Source organism: Eurytemora carolleeae, unplaced genomic scaffold (genome assembly GCF_000591075.1).
Source record: "Eurytemora carolleeae unplaced genomic scaffold, Eaff_2.0 scaffold1040, whole genome shotgun sequence".
Lineage (NCBI taxonomy): Eukaryota > Metazoa > Arthropoda > Copepoda > Calanoida > Temoridae > Eurytemora > Eurytemora carolleeae.
The window spans coordinates 25,203-47,650 of NW_019396968.1; the positions used below are offsets into that span (position 1 = coordinate 25,203).

General features: G+C 34.6%; 2 protein-coding genes across 3 annotated transcripts in view; both read left to right on the forward strand.

Annotated features, from left to right (window-relative positions):
- The window catches only part of LOC111710616 (protein Skeletor, isoforms B/C), a 14,873-nt gene extending 7,829 nt beyond the window's left edge, over positions 1–7,044 (forward strand). Inside the window, exons 12-19 of one of the 2 annotated variants that reach the window (XM_023484731.1) lie at positions 1,622–1,795; positions 2,530–2,609; positions 2,728–2,780; positions 3,804–3,943; positions 4,893–4,946; positions 5,086–5,188; positions 6,330–6,634; positions 6,836–7,044. In XM_023484731.1, the coding sequence (XP_023340499.1) occupies positions 1,622–1,795; positions 2,530–2,609; positions 2,728–2,780; positions 3,804–3,943; positions 4,893–4,946; positions 5,086–5,188; positions 6,330–6,506 (781 nt within the window). In that variant the 3' untranslated portion in view covers positions 6,507–6,634; positions 6,836–7,044. The remainder of the gene's footprint in view (positions 1–1,621; positions 1,796–2,529; positions 2,610–2,727; positions 2,781–3,803; positions 3,944–4,892; positions 4,947–5,085; positions 5,189–6,329; positions 6,635–6,835) is intronic. The other variant, XM_023484732.1, reaches the window with a different exon arrangement.
- Positions 7,042–18,898, forward strand: LOC111710617 (MAGUK p55 subfamily member 6). The gene is made up of 5 exons (XM_023484733.1): positions 7,042–7,124; positions 12,896–13,379; positions 14,665–15,065; positions 17,409–17,536; positions 17,964–18,898. Exons 2-5 carry the CDS (start codon positions 12,897–12,899, stop codon positions 18,392–18,394), a joined length of 1,443 nt encoding a protein of 480 aa, XP_023340501.1. The 5' UTR covers positions 7,042–7,124; position 12,896; the 3' UTR covers positions 18,395–18,898.
- Positions 18,899–22,448: the final 3,550 nt, after the last annotated feature.

A 22,448-nucleotide genomic window follows, 5' to 3' on the forward strand; every position in this document is an offset into this window, starting at 1 on the left:
GTATCCTGTATCCTGTATCATGTACCCTGTATCATGTTTCCAGTATCCAGTATCATGCACCTAGTATCATGTACCCAGTATTTAGTTTGTATATATGTATGAAGCCAATTTTTTTACAGATTGATTCTTGCTGAAGAAGTTTAAACCCTCTTACATGAACTGAACACAAAGGACAATGAATGAAAGATTGAATTTTAATGTTTTAACGGATTGGTTTAAAAAAATGTACGGATTGTACGGATTTAAAAAAAAAAAATTGTACGGATTGTACGGATTTTTTTTCGAAAATTGTACGGATTGTACGGATTTCTTCTGAAAATGTACGGATTTTTGTACGGATTTGTTCAAAAAAGTTTTGGCCACCCTGTATCTTAGGAAGGATATCAGAGAGGTATCTTAGGAAGGATATCAGAGAGGTATCTTATGAAAGATATCAGAGAGGTATCTTAGGAAGGGATCAAAGAGCTATCTTAGGAAGGATATCAGAGAAAGGATATAATCATAGATAAATAAATAAACATAGATAGCTTATGTATGCAAAATCACCAAGAATTGTACAGTCCGCGAACTCGTACTTCTAGGGGTCAAAGTGGACTTCAATGATAAACGGGGTGGTTTGGTGTTTAATGGATTTCATAATAGAGTGTAAAATAACTCCAGGAATGGAACTATTTGAACAACATTATTTCACTGAGCAATATATCATATTAACGAGAACTGAAGAAGGACATGAGAAGGACTAAACTAACTGAAATTTCTCTCTACAGAACTCATGTACATTGTACACCACAAGTACTCAATGACATAAGAACAGCCAATGTTCACAACCGACCTAGTTAATCTATATAATAGGAATATCTTTAAAACATCTCTGTACATTTATATCTTTCAAGATGAAAAATGTCGTCTTATGCGCAATCTATCTTTATCTATGGATATAATAGAGATATCTTAGGAAGGATATCAAAGAGATCTCATAGGAAGAATATCATAGAGGTATCTTAGGAAGGATTTCATATAGGTATCTTAGGAAGTATATCAGAGATGTATCCTAGTAAATATATATCAAGGAGATTTCTTAGGAAGAATATCAGATAGGTATCTTAGGAAAGATATTAGAGAGGTCTTAAAGGAAGGATATCAGAGAGGTCTCATAGGAAGGATATCAGAGAGGTATCTTAGGAAGGATATCAGAGAGGTGTCATAGGAAGGATGTCAGAGAGGTCTCATCTATAGGAAGGATATCAGAGAGGTATCTTAAGAAGGATATCAGAGAGGTATCTTAAGAAGGATATCAGAGAGATAATTTGGGAAGGATATCAGACTCAGAGATTCCGCAGATATGCATTTTTATGAGATAAGACTGGTAGAAAGAGTACCACATGAAAGGTTAGGGCGTATATATCAGAAATGGCTCATTAGTAAAATCTTAATCTTATTCCAAATTTGAACTATGTATAAAAGAGTGCTCCAAAAGAAGATTTTAAAAGCAAAAGTATGATATTCAACACAGATGCTCACTGCTTCCAAGAGAGATTCCATTCACATTAAAATAATTCTATGTGACTGAAAATATTTTAATTTTCCTAATTTGGATTTAAATGAATAATTTCAAGTTTAGGGTAAAGGAGCCCAGCTTCCATCATAGCTACACTAAGATGCATACCACGATTGATTTCGGTCGGAAAGAGCCTTACTCTACCTGCTTTCCCTTCACGTCTGACCGGAAGGAGGTCACCGCCCCCTGGGTCATTCCGGCGATCTTTGACCCTAACCGGAGAACGTTTAATGCCAGGTAAATAGACGCCTTGGATTTTATATTTGGATTTTATATCGATAAATTAAACAGAAATTTCAAAAACAACAATATCAGACATTTAAAATTAGGACATTTTGTCAAGAAGTTTTGGTTTAAATCCGAAAAGGAAATTTAAATGGAGTGACTTTTAAAAAGTGTTTTCTTATACACGATCGTCTTCTTGCAATGTATATCATTGTAATTTATTACAGTGCAGAAGGTTTTATGACTAGACAGTGGACAGTGGACACTGAACAATAATGTTACTTAAGAAAAATTTGAGTTAAAACTTTTTGTACAGTCATAACCTGAAAGACCCGGAAATAATTGACAGTTAATCAGAGACCGAATTTAAAGAATTTGAGCCGTGGCTTAAATTTAAGCCGCGGCTCAAATATGGTTGGTTTCACTTTATTTTCAATTTTTCAAGAATTAAGCCGTCGCTCGATTGAAACCGGTTTTTGTTTGATTTGAGATGCGGCTTATATTATTTAAATTCTGACACAGGCAACTTACATATCTTAGGCAATTTTAAATGCTCAAAAAGGCTACCACATTTTGAAAATGGCTGGACTAGGGCTATTTAGTATTTATAGATTATCTGTTCATTAATTCCGGGTCTTTCTCATTATGACTATGTAAATAAAGAAATTTTACCGTTTAAATTGTTTGTAAAACAATGCGGAACATAAATTAAAGGATGTCTTTTATATTTTATCCTTGTTGTATAGCCTAGGACCTGCTGGAGGACGGCGAGGTTACAGCGGGAGGACAGGGTTACCAGCTAACAGCCTCGCTTGGTATATTGAAGGCAGGGTTTCAACACAATTTTGTTTACACATTGTTTGAACATTTGTAGTTGAATACCAGTTTTCTACAAAATTTAGACTTTTGATGTGTTGACTGTGATTGTTGAACCCTGTTTCCAGGTTACATGATTCCTGAACTCTATCTGAGGAGAGGACTCACATATACTTTCAAGGTAGAGTTAAAGCTAGAAGGGGTTAAAGGGATTAAAGGGACTGCAAGTGTTAATTTCAAGTAACTCCCCTTTTTAATGAAAAAATGTCAATGCCCAATTTACATCGATACCATTAAAAGCTTTGACTGGTCAATTTTAAAATTAGATTATTTTCAACTGTGGGTTTCCTACAAAAGTGCATTTCTACTGCAGGAAAACATTTAGGAATTAAAAGGATTTAACACTTAAACCTAGAAAATAGAAATATATTTATTCAGATTATTAATATTCAAATTAAAGTTTGAAGGGTACCATTGTAAATGGGTTATTGCTCTCTTTACATAACAAATATTAGACGAGGAAATATTCATTATGTTTTATGAGATTAAGGTTGAAGGGGACCTGACTCGGGCATACTACTTGTTAAACAGGGTTACTTGAACTTCAAGAAGACGTTTTTCGAAACTAATAATTAAAAAAGGGTTGGTTGAAAAAGGGGGAATGGTGGGAATTACTATTGATTAAAAATCCCTGTGAGTTAAGATTAAAGGTGGGAATAATCCCAAGACTACTGATTAAAAAGAAGAGTAGGATGGGTATTACTATTAATGATAAATCCCTGTGTTTAAACTGAAAGTGGGAATAATCCCCAAAGCAGAACAGGGAGGAGTGGGGATAACTTTTAATGATAAATCCCTGTTTTTCGAGATGGGAGAAATCTAAATAGTACTAATTACAGAGAAGAGAATTATGGGAATTACTATTAATGATAAATCCCTGTGTTTAGATTAAAGATGGGAATATTCCCCAAAGTGCTGATTGCAAAAAAGAGAAGGCTGGGAATTACAATTCATGATAAATCCCTGTGTTCAGATTAAAGGTGGGAATAGTCACCTAAGTGCTGATTGCAGAAAAGGGAGGCCTGGGGATTACAATTTATGATAATCCCTGTGTTTAGATTAAAGGTGGGAATAGTCCCCAAAGTGCTGATTGCAGAAAAGGGAGGACTGGGAATTACAATTCATGATAAATCCCTGTGTTTAGATTGAAGGTGGGAATAATCCCCAGAGTGCGGAGTTCTATCATCCCTTTATCATCACTGATGAACCTGTTGGTGGATACTCCAGGCTTACAGTTGAACAGAAGGAGAATGTTCGAGTCCTGGCAGGGTTGGAGTTTAGTTGGTGAGTTTAAGGACAATGTTAACTTTTTATATGTAATAGTCAGTGATTTGGAGTCATAGATAAATAAACATAGATAGCTTATGTACGCAAAATCACCAAGAATTGTACACTGTACAGTCCGCGAACTCATACTTCTAGGGGTCAAAGTGTACTTCAATGATAAGCGGGGTGGTTTGGCGTTTTAATAGATTTCATAATTATAAAACTACTCAGGAGTGAATTTTATTTTGAGAATATCAAATTATGGACTAAACTAAGTTAAATTTCTCTCTTCAGAACTCATGTAGAGTGTACACCACAAGTACTCAATGACATAAGAACAGCCAATGTTCACAACCGACGTAGTTAATCTATATAATAGGAATATCTTTAAAACATCTCTGTACATTTATATCTTTCGCAATCTATCTTTATCTATGTTTGGAGTTTACGGCATCAGACTAAGGGACAATTATCTCACTAAATAGCATAATATAAACACTCCACAGCATTTAAATATTTGCTCACAGCATAAACTCGCTAATGGAACGAGTTCAGACCGGTTTCATGGCTCAAATTATATGGGCTAGACCAGAGATCTTTTGGACAACTTCTATTTATTTGATTTGTTTGAACGGCTCCTTATTAATAAACAAATATTTTGTAAGTACGTAAATAATCAAGCTCTACACTTGATCTCATAAACTAACTGAAACCAAATTTATTGAATTTCAAGAAAAAAGTTGAACTACGTAAACTCAATTCAACCAATTCTCTTTCACTTGAACCGGCGAACAATAGGATTGACTAAACCACCTCTGTTTAGTTTAACCTCTTCTTGCTATTCATTAATTCTGGTTTTTCTACTTTCTTTTTAACTTAGATCTCTGATGTCGGAGTAAGAAGCTCCAGTCTAGTTATTTAGCAAGATATTTATTTATTCAAGTAAAATTTGAATTATTTTGTTCAGGCGTGGATTACCGACGAAAAAAACTGCAGGCCGTCTTTGTCAATGGTCACACAGGTTAATTTATTTTTATTTTTAAAGTAATGACAAGTAATAATTATAAGTGTGTCATCACTTTTTATCTGATAAGATTATTGATGCTCCCACATTACTCAAAATCTGAACGTTCCATTCACATGAATGAATTTTTGTTCAGACGAGACCGGGATAAAAGACGAGATGACGAGTTCAATACATTCGAAAGTTTCAGGAACTCTCTAGAGTTCCAGTGTGACGAGGGGGATCCAGGGGTACTCCAGGTAAAGGGATTGTATAGGAGGGGGATCCAGGGCTACTCCAGGTAAAGGGATTGTACAGGAGGGGATCCAGGGGTACTCCAGGTAAAGGAATTGAATAGGAGGGGGATACAGGGGTACTCCAGGTAAAGGGATTGTATAGGAGGGGGATCCAGGGCTACTCCAGGTAAAGGGATTGTACAGGAGGGGATCCAGGGGTACTCCAGGTAAAGGAATTGAATAGGAGGGGGATACAGGGGTACTCCAGGTAAAGGAATTGTATAGGAGAGAATCCAGGGGTACTCCAGGTAACGGGATTGTATAGGAGGGGGATCCAGGGGTACTCCAGGTAAAGGAATTGTATAGGAGGGGGATCCAGGGGTACTCCAGGTAAAGGGATTGTATAGGATGGGGATCCAGGGGTACTCCAGATAAAGTGATTGTATAGAAGGGGGATCCAGGGGTACTCCAGGTAAAGGGATTGTATAGGAGGGGGATCCAGGGGTACTCCAGGTAAAGGAATTGTATAGGATGGGGATCCAGGGGTACTCCAGGTGAAGGGATTGTATAGGAGGAGGATCCAGGGGTACTCCTGATAAAGTGATTGTATAGAAGGGGGATCCAGGGGTACTCCAGGTAAAGGTATTGTATAGGAGGGGATCCATGGGTACTCCAGGTAAAGGTATTGTATAGGAGGGATCCAAGGGTACTCAAGATAAAGGGATTGTATAGGAGGGGGATCTAGGTGTACTCCAGGTAAAGGGGTCATATAGCAGGGGGGGGGGGGGGGGTGTTCAGGGGTACTCAAGGTAAAGATTTATAGAAAGGGGGATTGTGATGTTTTTTCTTATAGTCTCTTTTTCAAACAATATTTATACTAGCTAGGAGACAACTAACTATCTCTCCAACGATAAATACTATTCAAGTCCAAGGCTATAAGTTTAAACAATCATTCTTAGTTTTAATAAATAGGTTTTTGCTAAATGGGTTTTTATTTATAATGATGAGTTAATACTAGGGCTAGGCCCAGACTAACTGAAATATATACAGTTTTACAGGTTTATATAGTCTAGAACATCTGGTAACATAATTTTGGATATTTGCGCAGTCGCAGGATCTAGGTGTACTCCAGGTAAAAGGGATTTTAATGTTTTTCTATTCCTAGGTTAGTCCTAACCTGACGTGGCCGGATACAGTTTACTACCACTCCTACACCACCCCCTACATGGGATACAAGATCAATATTGTGGATAACTTCAGAGAACGACCTTCCTTTGCTTCAGCTCAGGGTATCCTTCCAACCCTTCTCCTAGTCCTACTTGCCACTGTCATTCATCTATAATCGTAGTTTTTATTTTATTTTATCGACCTTCTCAATACTGTTCATGTTCTTTCCCTCTCCTCCTCTTCACAAAGATGATCTTGGTTCTACAGGATTTTCTAGATTCCTGTTCACAATTACCCACTATGGTGACCAAAAAACTGTGGAATTCTGTCGTATTTGTTTTCTGTTTCTATTAAGAAATGCCGATATGAATGTTGTCAGAAAGTAATTGTTTAGCTAACATGTTTTTTTAATAATCAGTTGTAAATTACATAATTCTTAGCGACAATTTATAATTTAAGAAAGAAGACGACTTTCAATCCACTGTTTTCTGGCTAATCCCATAGTTTTTAATTCTTATTTACATTCACTAGTCTTGTATTTTCACATTTTATTTATTGACTTTTTACAGCACTGCAGTACACTCTGTGCGTACTGCACCGTACACATTTACATGTATGGGTCTGTTATATGAATTTTAACTTTTAGATAAACCATTGAATAAAGTTGTAAAATAAACCTGTTTTTTAATCGTTTGAACTAAATGTATTTCAGATAATGTGTAGATATTGTACAATGTACAAGTGTGCAAGGATAAAATGTATCTGTACAATATTAAAACAAACTGAACAAAAGGTGAGTGAATTGTGTGAAAATATCTATTCTTATACTTGCTTGTCTGTCAGTCTGTTTGTATCCAATAAACGGCTGAACCGATCGGGCCCACATTTGGTGTTGGACCTCACATGACCCCAGGGAAGGTTTATGGATGCTGAAAATGTCCAAAATTATGTCCAAAAGTTATTGATTTTTGAAAATTCGCGAAACAATATTAGTTTATCCGCGAACTTTTTGTTCGTTATTTTATTCGGTACAAAGAGAAGATGCTCACAGAAAGAGCCAAAAATAAAAGTATAAAGAGAAGATGGGCCCTAAAAGCTTAGTACTCTGTACAGGGTGTCCCACTAAGCTTTATTTTGAGTATAGCTTTCTAATGACAAATTGTTTACCTAAGATAAGTTGCGTGACTAAGCTTCACATTATATGTGATATACGAGAACTCCTGTGTATCTTCATCAATGATAAAAAATTGCACGGTAAACCCATTCGATGTCTTATTTAACTAATAAATTAATGAGTATAAAATTATTGCTTTAAAAATCCTACTTTTAACATGTACATCGTTTCAAATTTTGATAATATGGACTTTTTTGGATGAAATGTAAAAACAGAAATTTAGATTAAGCAATGTACAGTCTACACTGCAGTACACCCTTATCTTTTTTTTTACAAAAAATGTTCTGCTGGTTCAGGGGGATTAATGTAAAATTCTTAAGCGATAATTTAATATTAAATAATACCTTTGATCCTGTATGCGCAAGGATGGGAATCAATCTGCAATCTTAAAAATTCATCTTAATAATATTTAAGTTTTACTGTTACTTGGACCGAATTCTAGATATTGATGGAATCGAGTTAAATTAAGAAACTGTAACCAGTTAAAAGAGATGCTTATAAAATCATAAAAAAATAGAAAATAGTGTTTTAACTTCAGCAAATTGGTTTTCGTAATTGATGGAGAATGGGAGCATTTGTCAGATAAATCACAGACTATGTCTGAGACACGCTTGGATTGAAAGATGGAGCCCTAAAATGTATCCAGAAGAAATTCTGTGTCTATACATTCTTTGGAATGTATATTATATCACATCCGTTCGCTTCCATAGTAGTAGACCTATCGTGTAAGAATTCACATTATTACACGGTTCAGGAGGAAAAATTTTAATATTGTTCGCTTTCTAGCGTTTAAGAATGCTTATTCTTACACAGTAGGTGTAGAATTTTCATTCTTCAACGCTCAGGCCGTGTAAGAATGGAAATTATTACACGGTCAGAGCGTGAAAGAATGTATATTCTTACACGCTCCGAGTATTAAAGAATGGAAATTCTTACACTAGTTGAAGAATATTTATTCTTACACGCTCCTTATATTGATCTTTTTAACATAGATCAATATTGAAAAAAACTTAATTATTTTGTACTGACAACATGCACAAGGCACACTCACCTTTTTCTTTTATATAAATACATGCAAACTTACCTTTTTATACTTTAAAATAACATGCTCACTTACCTTTTTCGTTAATATTAAAACATGCAAACTTACCTTTTTTACTTTAGTAAAACATGCTCACTTACCTTTTTCGTTTTTTGAAGTTTTGATATACTAAGCTTAATTCAGTAATATCCATTTAAATCTCAACCCTAGTCCTGTGTCTAATTAACATTTTCTGAAATTCTGACCTTTCCAAATAAATGGACAATGCTTTAAGCCTTACATTGGACATTTTTATCCAACTGCCGAGTCTCAAAGACTGCCTACTATTTTGCAAATCTCTGAATACTTGTAATAGTACAGTCAGAGCTTTTCAAAAATGGAAAGGTTGTCATGTCTTCAAAATTTCAATCAATTGTTTTTTCACTTTATATTAAAAAGGGTCTCCAAAATTCCAAATTCATTTGTAATTATTAAAAAAATTAGACAGAATAAAAAGGTTGATTTGTTCCCCACCCCACAGCTAAAACTAGTTTTAAGGTACCTCAGTCTGAGTCAGTCGTCACCATATCTCGCATAGCTCGAGATGATGAAGTGAAACCACAATCAAAACCAAAAAAAGTTTATTTTATAAAAACTTATCATTGAAATACTAGTGCCACAAATTTTTAATGGGATCTTAGCACTCCATAGCAATGAAAACAAACCAGTAAATCTTGCTTCATGAATAAAAGACAAAGATCTTCATCAGTTGATGTCGAACTGATTCTTCTTAGATAACCTGCTTTTATCTCCTCTTTTTGGAAGATTTAGGATCTAATATCGAAAATATCTGTAAATGAAAGCACGATTTTGTTCAGTAAATTCAGACAACCTACTACTATACCTTCTTTCTCTCCATCTAAAAAACTCAGAGCACATTCACCATGCTGTGTCTAAGTGTAATATCAACTTGAAAAAACAAGCAAAATCATAAGAAATTAATAAACAAACAAACTAAACTAAGAAAACAATCGCACCACATGCATTACTTTAAAATTAAGAACCAATTTTTACTTATAAAATGGTTTTTAACATTTTAACATTTGAAAAATAAAAAAAAACAGTGATAGTCAGAACAAGGCCATAAAACATATTTGCAACCTTTCATATTGTTAACTGTTCCAACTTGAAATAGTCGGATTTCACCAGAATTATTTTTTAATATAATTTCTTGGGTATGTGCCCATGGAACCTCACAAATATGATATAATAATAATCTATCCAAAGGAATATGTTTGAGTTTTGTCGCTGAACTACATACCGTCGATTCAACATAGTTATCATATATAGAACATGAAGAAATCCTTTATCACCGATTCAAGATACTTGGTTGAACCGTCTCTATATATTATTATTATTAAAGATTTATTCACACACATTTAATATACATATATATATATATTACATATTACATATATTAATGGTATAGTTTAAATTTGTTTTGTTATGAATGATATTAGATGTATTCATTATTCACTCTCATAATCTCCAATTTCATAAACCTGCTATTTTAAAGAAATCTATAGTCAGACTTTTGATAATATTTTTCTTTCAGGAATAAATTCCTTGCACTTAAAAAGTTGATTCAGCTCGTAATTAAAAAACATTCTAACTGCATACAGACTTTTTCAGCATATTCTTGATGTTTCTAATAGACTTGACATCCAGACTAATCAAAGGGTGTAAACCCATTATCGATGTTGCAGGTAGACTTGACATCCACATTTCGCACTCATCAAAGGGTCTAATCCAATTTTTGTTTCTAGTAGACTTTTAACATCCACAATAATCAAAGGGTGTAAACCCATTCTCGATGTTTCTAGTAGACTTGACATCCACAATTATCAAAGGGTGTAAACCATTCTCGATGTTTCAAGTAGACTTGACATCCATAATAATAAAAGGGTGTAAACCCATTCTCGATGTTTCTAGTAGACTTGACATCCACAATAATCAAAGGGTGTAAACCCATTCTCGATGTTTCTAGTAGACTTGACATCCACAATAATCAAACAGGAACCAAAAAGGTTTCCTCTCGAACCTACAAGTTCTATAAGGGATTGGGCCCTAGTCCTCTTATAATTAGCAAACATTTTGCATGCTTTCTTGAGAGAGGTGTTGACTCCTCAACTGCTCTCAATGTTATGTTATGGATCAAATTACTTTGAGTATGACGTCTTTTCCTGACGTTAAGAGTTTTATATGTTGTAATTTTCTTAAATTATTAATTTACGTACACTCCAAACAAGTTAAGTGCGTTTACAGGACCCTCCTCCCCATGTAGCTGCATAATATCTACATTTTACCGTGCTGTATGGTCTAATAAAGTAATTCTGGATTAAATGACGCTAGAAAACGTAGATGAATAAAGTTTTTATAGGGAAAGAAACTTGTAAACATGAAATATACCGATCTTCTCACCTTCTATAGTATTCCTTCTAGAAAGGATAATTTTACTTGTTAAGTTCGGTTTAAGTAAAGCCCGGAATTTCAGCTAATTTATTTACATTGTGCGTGGCATTGCATGCCATGATGGCAATTTCACAAAAGTACCCTTAAAAGCTTTGTCTGATCAAATTAGATATCAATTTAAAAACTGATTATTTTCAAATGTAAATTAGCCTCAAAAGTGACTTGCGCATTTCTACTGCAGGAAAGCATAAAGAAATTATCAGAATTAATTACAGTTTTCAACCTAAAAACGCCTTTTTCCTCCACATTATTGATTAGATATAAAGGTTTAAAGGGTACCGTTGTAAATCGGGAATTACCATCCTTTAATGGAGGGCTACTGGAAATTACGCTAAAAGTTATCAAATACTTGATCTAGAAGGAAGATAGTGTTTCCCCCCCCCCCCACCCTTCGCATCTATCTAGAACCAAGAGCAGGTTGATAAACCAGTTCTCTATCTTTGGTTCTCAAAATTTCCCGTCCCACAATAGGCTTGAAAAATACAGAAAAGCTTTTCACCTATATAGTCCACACCTGTGCACTATTGATTTGCAATTATATTGTATTAGATCGTATCTACGTATCCTGCCCTAGAAGCCTGGAAGGGGTGGAAGGGATAAGGGTGTGTTCTTTTGTTTATGTTTTAGGTAAAAGCCGGACGCTTATACGCACGGTAGTAAGGGTCCTAGGACATGTTCGACCATTCCCAGCAGACGATCGAAAATGCGGCGGCCGTTAATGGTTACCATTTCTAAAAAATATCAAGTAAAGACACAAGGCGGTTTAATTATGGAGACGAAAATATTGATCGCCGATTTTACCGTCGACGGTTGGTTTGTTTAACTATGCAATGCTTTATACCTGCCTTCCTCTCTCTCTCTACCTCAGTTTATTACTCAGCTTTGATCCTTCAGGTAACCACGGTTATAGGAGCTCCCTCCCTAAGCACAAACCTACCTGGAGTAAACAAACCTAGGATTAAGTCAGACAACAGCAAAACAAAATACATCTTTCAAATTTTATGTACCTTGTACATGTACATTCATAGTGAAAAGGGTCAAGTAGACTTAAGGCACGCATTAATAACACTTTATATTGCTCGAGGCGCTTAAAATCCAGGTTATAGGAGTGGTTATTAAGCGCATTCTTTAAAATAGATCTGTGTGACGGAAAACGTAAGATTTCGCGCACTAGTGCATGCATTACCTAACCGCGCTGCAACCACAATGGTTTGTGCGCTTGGTGGATTTTAATAGAATTTGTCAGATTTCATTTGTCCGCCGAAAATCAATTCACTTCAAACTCAGAACTCTGCCGAATTGAGGCACTGAGTTAGCAGAACTTGGGGGATTCATTGTAGTTATTTAAGATTTGTTATTCTATTGTTTACAAATTCAATTGTTCTTCAAGTTTGCTATAATTTGCATTAAAAAAAATTCACATGTATATATCTACATGTTTTTCCGAATTTTATAATTTTATTCATCATCAATTTTCTATACTGAACATCGACAGATTTGATATTGCCTTGCCCCGGGATTTACGGTTTGTTTTTATTTAAAGAGCATTAATCAAACAAAACAGATGCTTTTATATTCCTATCGTAAAATTGCTGTTATTTTTTATTCGTAAAAACATAAAAGTGATGTGAAATCATTCAATCTGACTTTTTTCCGTCTAGTTTTCAGGATGATCAATCGGTCTCTCATTGGACTAATCTTTGAAAACAAAGTGATGTCGGTAAACACCCTGAGAAGAAAATCAGTAAAACTCGATCGAATCCCTAAAAAAGTCGCTGCTGTTCGGCTTCGGTATTTTAACGAACTGTTTCTGATTTTTGATTAACCTTTATTTCAGTATGACGCTGACCGAGGTTAGAACATACTATGACGAGGTCCACAGGGTCACTATTACCAGGCAGTCTGGGGAACCCCTCGGGCTCACCATCAAGATGGAGGGGGAGTGCGTCGTCGTTTCAAGAATTATCGACGGCGGTCTTATCGAACGCAACGGACTAATCGACCTGGGAGATATTATCGTTGAAGTGGGCGGAGTCCCGATCGAGAGTCCGGATGACCTGATGTATCAAGTGGGCGTGTCTGGGAAGAAAATCACATTTCTTGTAAAGAAAACCCCGGTCGAGAATCTGAAAAACATGGCTATAGCTCAGACCCCGAGCCTGAGAAAGCAGATCAACCAGAAGACGACGAATGTAGAGCAAAAGGTGCTCTGCTACATGAAGGCGTTGTTCAGTTATGATCCAAGAGAAGATACTTTACATCCTTGTCCTGAGATAGGTCTTCTCTTCTTTCAGGGAGATATATTAGCAATAGTTAATCAGGTAAAAAACATCTATATTTGTATATATTCTACATTTACTTTCCCCTTTCCTTTCTTTTTCATCCTTAGTAAATTTATACCTATAATCTATACACATAAATAGTTACTCTCACTGTCTTATTAATTGTTATTAAATAGTTTTCTCCCACTTCTTTCCTTATCAATCCCATGTAAATAGTAAATAGTTACTCTCGCCATTCCTTCCTTATCCATCCTATTTAAATAGCAAATAGTCTCTCCCTTTCCTCCTTAACCATTCTTAGTGAAAATTTACTCTCCCAATTCCTTTCTTTTCCTTTCATAATAAATAGTTACTCGCCCCTTCCTTTCTTATCCATTCTTAGTAAGTAGTTACTAATCCCCTTTCTTCCTTATCCATTCTCAATAAAGAGTTACTTTCTCCCTTCTTCTCTAGCCATCCTTAGTAAATAATTACTCTCCCCCTTTCAATACTTATCAATCCCTACTAAATATATACAAATAATGTATACACCTAAATAATTACTCTCAACTTTCATACTTATCTTTCCTTAGTAAATAGTTACTCATCTCTTTCTTTCTTATCCAACCATTCCAAGGTAAATAAATACTCTCCACCTTCTTTATTAATCCATCCTTAGTAAATAGTTACTGTCTCCTTTTCCTTCCTTATCAATTCTTAGTAAATAGTTACTCCCCTCTTCCTTCCTTATCCATCCATCCTTAGTAAAAAGTTACTCCCCCCTATCCCTCTACATATATTGATACATCGTAAATAGGAAGGAGGAGACCCTTCCTTCCTTATCCATCCTTAGTAAATAGTTACTATATTCCTTCCTTTCTTTTCCTTTCTTAGTAAGTAGTTACTCTCCTCCTTCCTTCTTTATCTACCATAATAAATAGTTACTCTCCTCCTTTCCTACTTATCCATTTTTAGCAAATAGAATTACTCTTTCCCTTTCTTGCTTATCCATCCTTAGTAAATATTTTCTCCCCTCCTTTCCCTCCTAATCCTTCCTTCCTTCGTTCCTAATCCTTCCTTCCTTCGTAAAAAGTTACTTATCTATTCTTAGTTGATCGATGCTCTTCCCTTTCATACTTATCCATCCTTAGCTTAGTAAAAAGTAGCTCTTTCCATTCCATCCTTTTTCTCACTTTATTCCATCCTTGTCCACATTTTAAAAATGTTGCTCCTCATCTCTTTCGTATTCTTTCTTTAGTAAATTGCTCATATTATGTCTTCTTTATGCTCTCATAGTTCATCAGACACTTTAAGTATTCTACATCTAAAATATCATTTTCTGCAGGATGACCCTAACTGGTGGCAGGCTAGACTAGCTGACTGCCCTGGACCTGCTCAGATCATCCCGTCCCTAGAACTAGAAGAACGCAGGAAAGCGTATGTGGACCCGGAGTCAGATTACGCAAATAAAATAGGACTCTGTGGAACCTTCACGGCGAAGAAGAAGAAAAAGAAGTTGTACGAGTCAAGATCCAATACACAGTTCGACAAGGCCGAGCTGAGCCTGTATGAGGAGGTGATTAAGCTACCTCCTTTCAGGAGGAAAACCTTGGTTCTCATCGGAGCTAACGGAGTAGGACGGAGAACATTAAAGAATCGTATTATTGAGAACAATCCGGAGAGATTCGCGGCACCAATCCCACATACTTCAAGACCTAAACGACCGGAGGAGGATAATGGATTTAGGTAAAATACAGTGAGACCCAGAAAACTGTGGAATAGGACTTGACAATAAGTGCATTTGATGTTGGTACATAGAAAATAGTTTTACTAGACACTGAAATAGGTCTGTTTACACTGTACAATTGATGTGTCTTATGTTCATGGGACTAATAAGAGTCAAAACTTGAGTCTAAAAGTCGTCTTCCTGTTCCAGAGTTTTATTGCTATCACTGTAGAAAAAATTACAATAATATCTTAAAACATTGCTTAATGTCGGATATGTATACGGTTTCTTTCAAAACTGTTTATCGGATCAGATTTTAAAAGTTTTTGAAATAGTTTAAATTGGCCTTATATTAATTGACTGGCTTGTCTGATTCACAACAATACCTTTGAAACTTTTGTTTGAGATCAAGAGCGAGGATAGCCGAAAATAGATTATTTTCAATTGTTTTTTCTCTGTAAAAGAAACTTGTGGATTTATGACAGAAATGTTAAGAATTTAACACTTTAATGGAATTGTTGTGAAATGGATTTAACATTTTTAAATGGAAGTCGCCTGAAATTAAGTCTTTTAAAATGGTAAACTTAATTTTTAATACTTTACATCAATAGTCATCAACCAAATTATCTAAACAATTCCTTAAAGTCCGAAGTGCCTCAAGAGATTTTGTGGCAAGTTTATAATTTAAATTTGTGGCAGATTCTATTGACTAGCATACTACTTGTGGCAGATTTAATGATCAAACATACTATATGTGGCAAATATTATTTGTGGAATAATTTTTTAGTTGCATTTTTCGCCTTAAGTGTTATGAACTTTCAGCGTTTATTAGAAGTTAAGGATTGCAACATAGTTTAAAGTTTAACAACTCAACCTATGCTAAAGGCGTAGGTTTAAAGTTTAATGAGCGGAAGAAAACCTGATTTATTAAGCTTCAAATATCTTGTCAAACCGGGCGTGAAAACGCTCTGAAAACCTTTTCTACTTCTTTATTGATAAGGTTNGGTCAGGGCTGTTTGAACAAGTATGGACAAATAAAAAATCACGTTCATTTTTGTGGGAAACGCTTGAAAGTGTGAAACTTTGTTTAAGGTGTGAACAAATAAAGATAGAACATTGATAAGAACGCAGAACGGTTCAAATAAAACTGTGTTTAATAACGTTTATTTTCAATCATGAAACAATTCAATAATTCCAGTAACATCCAGATCTAGATCCGTTTGATCCGCAACATTTTGGCCTGGAGCCGGATCCGCCAAAATATGCGATCCGTGGATCCGGATCCAATGGGCAAAATATCAACCAAAACCTGTAAATTTTTATTTGATAAAAAAAAACCCAGTTGAGAAATGTTCATGACCGCATTAAACAATCATTATCCTTAACAAAGTTTATTTTCATCTAAAGAATGTGTCTTTACAATCTCGTTAAATTAAACTTCCCACAATGCAAGGAGGCTGGAGCATATTAAAAATAAATTTTAGATTGAATTTGAATGGCGCATCCTAGGTTTAGTAAACAGTTGACTACATCATGTCTAAACCTGACCTAACCTAGTGTAGTCCTTCCCTTTCAGACAAGATTATCATTTCAGAAAATAAAAATTATTAAACTCTCTTCGTACTCTTAATTTTCAAATCCTTACATATTTGCAACCTGATGTCGTAGTCCTTTCACATTTTGAATTATGTACTTTGCTAGATTCAAAAGTATTACATCTCTAAGGTTGCAGAGATATAGGAAAAATAACAGTAGAGTTTGAGGCGAGTGTTCCAAAATTTGGGATTTAGTCATTTTTAAATCTTCCTTTGGAAAGATATTCTATGCACATATCTTTTAAAAGTTCCAAGAAAGATACTGGAGGAGCCAACATATCTAAGTTTACAAATAGTGTACTGCAGTTAGTATCTAATTTGTTTACATTCCTCCTACGAACTGTTGCACACTTTTCTTAAACAAAGACATGAGGATGCCCGGTGTATTTTCCTTAAAGGGACTGTAAGAGTAATTTCAAGTGTCGTTCATGCAAAGATGGCAATGTCCGATTTACAACGATACCCTTGAAACTTTTACCTAATCAATAATATGGAAGATATTGTTGTTTTTCTGGGTCTAAAAGTGTTTAATTTTGATAATTCCTATTTGTTATATGCAGTAGAAATGTGCAAGTCACTTAAGTAGAGAAATCAAAAAAGAAAATAATTGGTTTTCACAATCATAAACATTGATATATAATTTATGCTTGAATCAGACTAAGTTTTTAAGAGTTTCGTTATGAATTGTACATTGCCATCTTTCCTCCACTTGAAAATACGCTTTCAGTTCCTTTAGCTTGAACCATGTTTATAAATTTGATTCTGCAGGTACTGGTTTGTGGACCGTGAGGATCTAGAGATCAGTATCCGTCGTCATGAACTGCTAGAGTACGGAGATCATCAAGGAGAACTCTATGGAACTAAACTAGACTCAGTTAGACAAATAATATCTACAGGAACGGATTTATATATCTATATTTAAACATCAAATAATGAAAATCAAATTTCCTGTGTTGTTAATTATCCAAAATTAAACTGGGTAATTATTAAGCGTACAGGGACAAAAGATGCAATTTTAAGATACGTAGAGGAGCACCTTTAATTTTCAATTATTCTATTTAAATCTTAAGAATAAATGGTATTTCCTTTTTTTGTCATTTTCTATTGTAGTTTCTCTAGAACAGTTACTTGCGGATTTATACAACAGAGAAAAAGAAGGAAATTGTCAACATTGAACACGTTTTAAGATTATAAAAAACCCTGCGAAAGCTTCCTTCCTTATTGATGTTCCGATGACGGTTTTAAAAGTATCTTTGTTAATCGGACCTATCACTCTATTACGATTTTAAGTTTTTCTTGACAAATATGAACCCGTGTTTCCAGGACGTATCTGTGTACTTGATTGTACTCCAGGGGCCCTGAAACTCCTCCACAACTCTAACGAGTTTATGCCCTACGTGGTGTTCCTCGCTGCCCCTGGTATGGACGAGATGAAGCACGTTTACGATAACGACAAAATGACCGGCGCGATCATGGCGTCCCAGAGAACCTTAAATAATTTTGAGAAAACCTCGTCAATTCGTCGTAGCTCAAGACGGGCGAAAACCCTGGAATCCCTCAGTTCACTCTACGTAGAAGAAGATATTGTAAAGAACCTGGAAGAAAGTGCGCGACTGCAACGCGCGTACGCGAGTTATTATGATAAAATTATCGTCAATGAGAGTTGGGATGATACCTATCTTAAGATAATGAATGCAATAGAGGATGTAGAACATGATTCGAGTTGGGTTCCGGCCAAATGGGTTTACTCTTAATCCTTTATTTATTTGGAGAGGGGTAGAAGGGGGGGGTCCCTACTTTCTGTCTTAATATCAACAAAATAGTTTTCCCTTGTTACCCTTACTCTTAAACTTTTGAAACTTTTAGAGAGAAATTTTCTCATTATATGTTTTTTAACTTTCACCCCAAATCTCCTTCAAACAGCTCCTATTCCCCTAAAATCTTTAGCGAGTTTTTTTTATCTTGATCCATGATTAAAGTGGCCATTTTGAAATAGGCATTGTGACTAGATTCTCATACATAGACGCTTATTTATCAAGAGACTTATTCAAACTATGTACGTGTCTGTTTATTGTCGAATGTTTGGAGGATTTTGCGTGGTACGAATATGATAATGATTTAACAAATCATGTAGAAATCAAGTTACGCCGGAAGATTTTTAAACGTTGTAAAACATTTAAATAAAATTGTAAACGTTTTTTTCATTCATGAAACATACTAGCTGAATGTATTTTTGTATTAAATGTTCAAGTCTGGCATTTTTTTTGTAATAATTTTTTAATGTGAAAATATAACAGTATTCTATTTATTTTAAACGAGGTTATTGTGCAGAAAAAAAGTATGACAATTTTTTTATTTAAAAGTCAGGTGAAATGACTTCGTTTTATCCTTGTCGCATAAGTTAATTATAATGAAGTGTCACTTACTTACAAATAATTTATTAATGTCCATTTTAAGCAAGTTTTATTTTGATATCTTTGTCCATTTTTGCTTTAGATACACGTGGTGTCCCAAAAAACGTGGGAATTTAGAGATGACCTGAAAGTCGTCTTTGATTTCTGACATTTAATGCATGGTTTAAATAAAGTAAAAAATGAGGCTATGCGTCTGACGAGCTTTTCTTACATTAGTCTACCTTTCTTAAGTATCTTAAAAATTGATGAAGATATTGGATATTAAGACGTTTATAATTTATTAATAAATTAAAATTTCAAATTTTACAATATCTCCGGCACCGTATATTTTGAAAATACATAAATTTTAGAATACATTTGAAAATCTTATGACCAGGTGTTTTCGATATTAGATGTTTAAAGCTAGGATATTGCAATATTTGTATTCTTGAAACAATGCCGCACGGATCGAAGACTATATTAAACTCGCCACTTAATTCCCATGTTTATTTGGACACCCTGTATCAAATAGAATTCTTTTAGAATGGCCGCGATTTTTGAATAGAAAAACAAAATTTCCTCGTAATTATCTTCTTGAAATGGAGTTAAAGATATGTTAATTCACCCTTCCTAACGTTGAATTATATAAATTTAAGTTGACATAACCTCTTAAAGTATGATCGTCGAACTATCATTGAAATTCGGCATAATTCCTCCTTTACAAACAAAGCAAAGATTTAATAAATCAAGCTAAGCACATTTCCGTAGTACTATAGAGTTCTTAATGCAAGATTTGAGGCAAATCGGTTTAAATTAGATTTCTAATTTTAACAGCGAAGAATGCAAATATTTTCTGTTCACTCGATTCGTCCTGTGATATCCCAAGTTAAGCGAATATTTCGGATTGATATGACGACATTCAAGACACTATTTAAATAAAGGGTGTCCCACATCAAATTAGACCGCGTCAATGGGTCTAAATTACGATTTGGGGGACAAATCAGAAAATTTAAGAAGAAGGAATCATTTTGAAAAATTTAATAAGGCTAATAGAATTTTATTTTGCAGAAAATGCTAGATTTTTTGAGTATAATGTAGTTTTCCAACAATTTTATTAACACTTTGTTAACATGCGACAGTTTTATAATACATGCAATTTTGGGCTGCAACAATTTTCTTTTACTGAAATACCAAGACTACTATTATATTTCCGGAAAATGCGACAAGGATTTTATTCTGAATGTTTCTTGAAAAAATATATCTATTTGACATGGTTACCCAGGGGGATAATAGTTCTCTACCTGTCTGCTCAGTTAGCTGTACAACTGTTTACTAATTAGGCCAGAATCAACTTAAAATAAACAAATACACAGTACGCTCTCGGTATATATAGTTCATGGCCTAAAAAACTAGTAAAGGGTTGGCGTACATCATCACTCTATACACTGTAATCTCTTTGTGGTTACCCCTAAAGGATTTTGATGACGACTTTCGACTCAATAAGAGACAAAGGTTGTATATGGGAAAGAAGGAATCAAGTTGTACAGCTGCACGGAACCCTTAATGTATGTACACGAAACGTGACAGTAGCAAGACGACTAAAAAAGAATACAACCATGAATTTTCGAAATCTGAACGAAAATCTTCACATCTCCGGTAATATTGAAATTCACAAAAAAAAACAGTCCAGATTTTGGAAATGCCAAGACTCGGGTTATTTTTTGATAATTAACTTTACAATATTACTTCTAAAAATTGTTTGCGAATAAATGTCGCTTATCATTTTAAAGATTAAAGACATCATTCAAATCGTCTTGCTACGCTCATGTTTCGTGGCACACCCTGTATATTGTATAATTCAAAAGACGTCTTCATTATCAGTTAAACAGCTATACTTTTAAAAGTCATTAAAATGTTAAATTATACTTTATACATTACTAGCTTGGAAACCCGGCGCTGCCCAGGTTACTCGCAGTTACTTCCGCCATTTACCCGCACATGGTCGATTTTATCGGGAAACTAAATTTTCACATTGAAAGTCGATTCACTCAAATTAGAATCCCAAACCCAAGCTAAGAACATTCCCATGGTTCTTCCGCGTTCCCCAATCAAAATTTTAGGAAAATGGGTCAAGTTGTTCCTGAGTTATTATCGGACAAACAAACATAGATTACTACTTTATATATAGATACAACCAGAATATTTTGCTAAATGAACTGTCTTATATTTATTATAATATCTGCGTTTAATTATCTACATTTGTTAACACAAATTCGAAATATAAGGAAGACGATTTTACCGACTCAGATGCCGTTGATTATTTTCAAGACGTATAACCGAGACCATAATCTTCTGGGGAAGTTTCTGTACGATGTGGTCGAATTTGGTTTTTGACTGTGTGATTTGGGCGTTTCTGAAGGCTGCTTCTGCATGAAGGAGCCACAGATCGGGGTCCTCTGTCCAGAAATCCGGGAGCTTGACGGAGACTTTGGCGACAAACTCGGTTGGAGTTTCTTTTCGGTCGGTCATGATGCTCGGATGTATCACTTAATGTTCAAAGTTCAAGAAAATCACGAAACTGGATAGCATTTAACTGTATGCTCAAAGTCGGGGGTCACCAATATAGAGGACGTGAGTCAGACTCTAATGAAAACGCATGAATAACTTCCAGTGTATATATTTCTTATAACTTATTACTAGAGGGTTCAGAATAAAAGTTTATATCAAGATCACACGTGTAGATGTTTATCAGTACTATGCCCCGTATCCGTTCTATCTCATTCTGTTGAATCTTGTGGAACTTGTTTAACGCGGCCAGGCATCGTCTTCCACACTGTCATATATTCAGTGCAATATTCACCTTTACATTCAGAATATTTAGTAAAGGAACTTTCTTATGTCCAGTACAATATCTACGTTTATTTATCTACATTATACATTCAGAATATTTAGTAAAGAAACTGTCTTATATTCAATTCAATATCTACGTTTAATTATATAAATTTTACATTATACATTTTACATTATACAACCAGAATATTTTGTATTTTTCATATACATTATACATTATACATTATACATTATACATTCAGAATATTTGGTAAAGGAACTGTCTTATATTTAATGCACTATGTCTTCTAATTATATACATTATACATTCAGAATATTTAGCTAAAGGAACATGCCTTATATTCATTATAATATTGCTAAAGGAACTGTCTTACATTCATTACAATATCTACGTTTAATTATACATTATACATAATACAACCAGAATATTTTGCTGAAGGAACATGCCTTATATTCATTATAATATTGTTGACACAAATAACGAATGTCTTGATTTAGGTTAGAAGGCCCCTCTTAACACAAACACAAGTTGCAAATATAGAAATATTTTCAAACCTACAAATTA

What these genes read in the sequence shown, in the direction of transcription:
- LOC111710617 (XM_023484733.1), top strand. Translation starts at nt 12,897, where the DNA reads ATGACGCTGACCGAGGTTAGAACATACTATGACGAGGTCCACAGGGTC. An exon ending in GAGGAGGATAATGGATTTAG is followed by an intron (nt 15,066 to 17,408) that starts GTAAAATACAGT and finishes TTGATTCTGCAG; the next exon opens with GTACTGGTTTGTGGACCGTG. An exon ending in TAGACAAATAATATCTACAG is followed by an intron (nt 17,537 to 17,963) that starts GAACGGATTTAT and finishes CCGTGTTTCCAG; the next exon opens with GACGTATCTGTGTACTTGAT.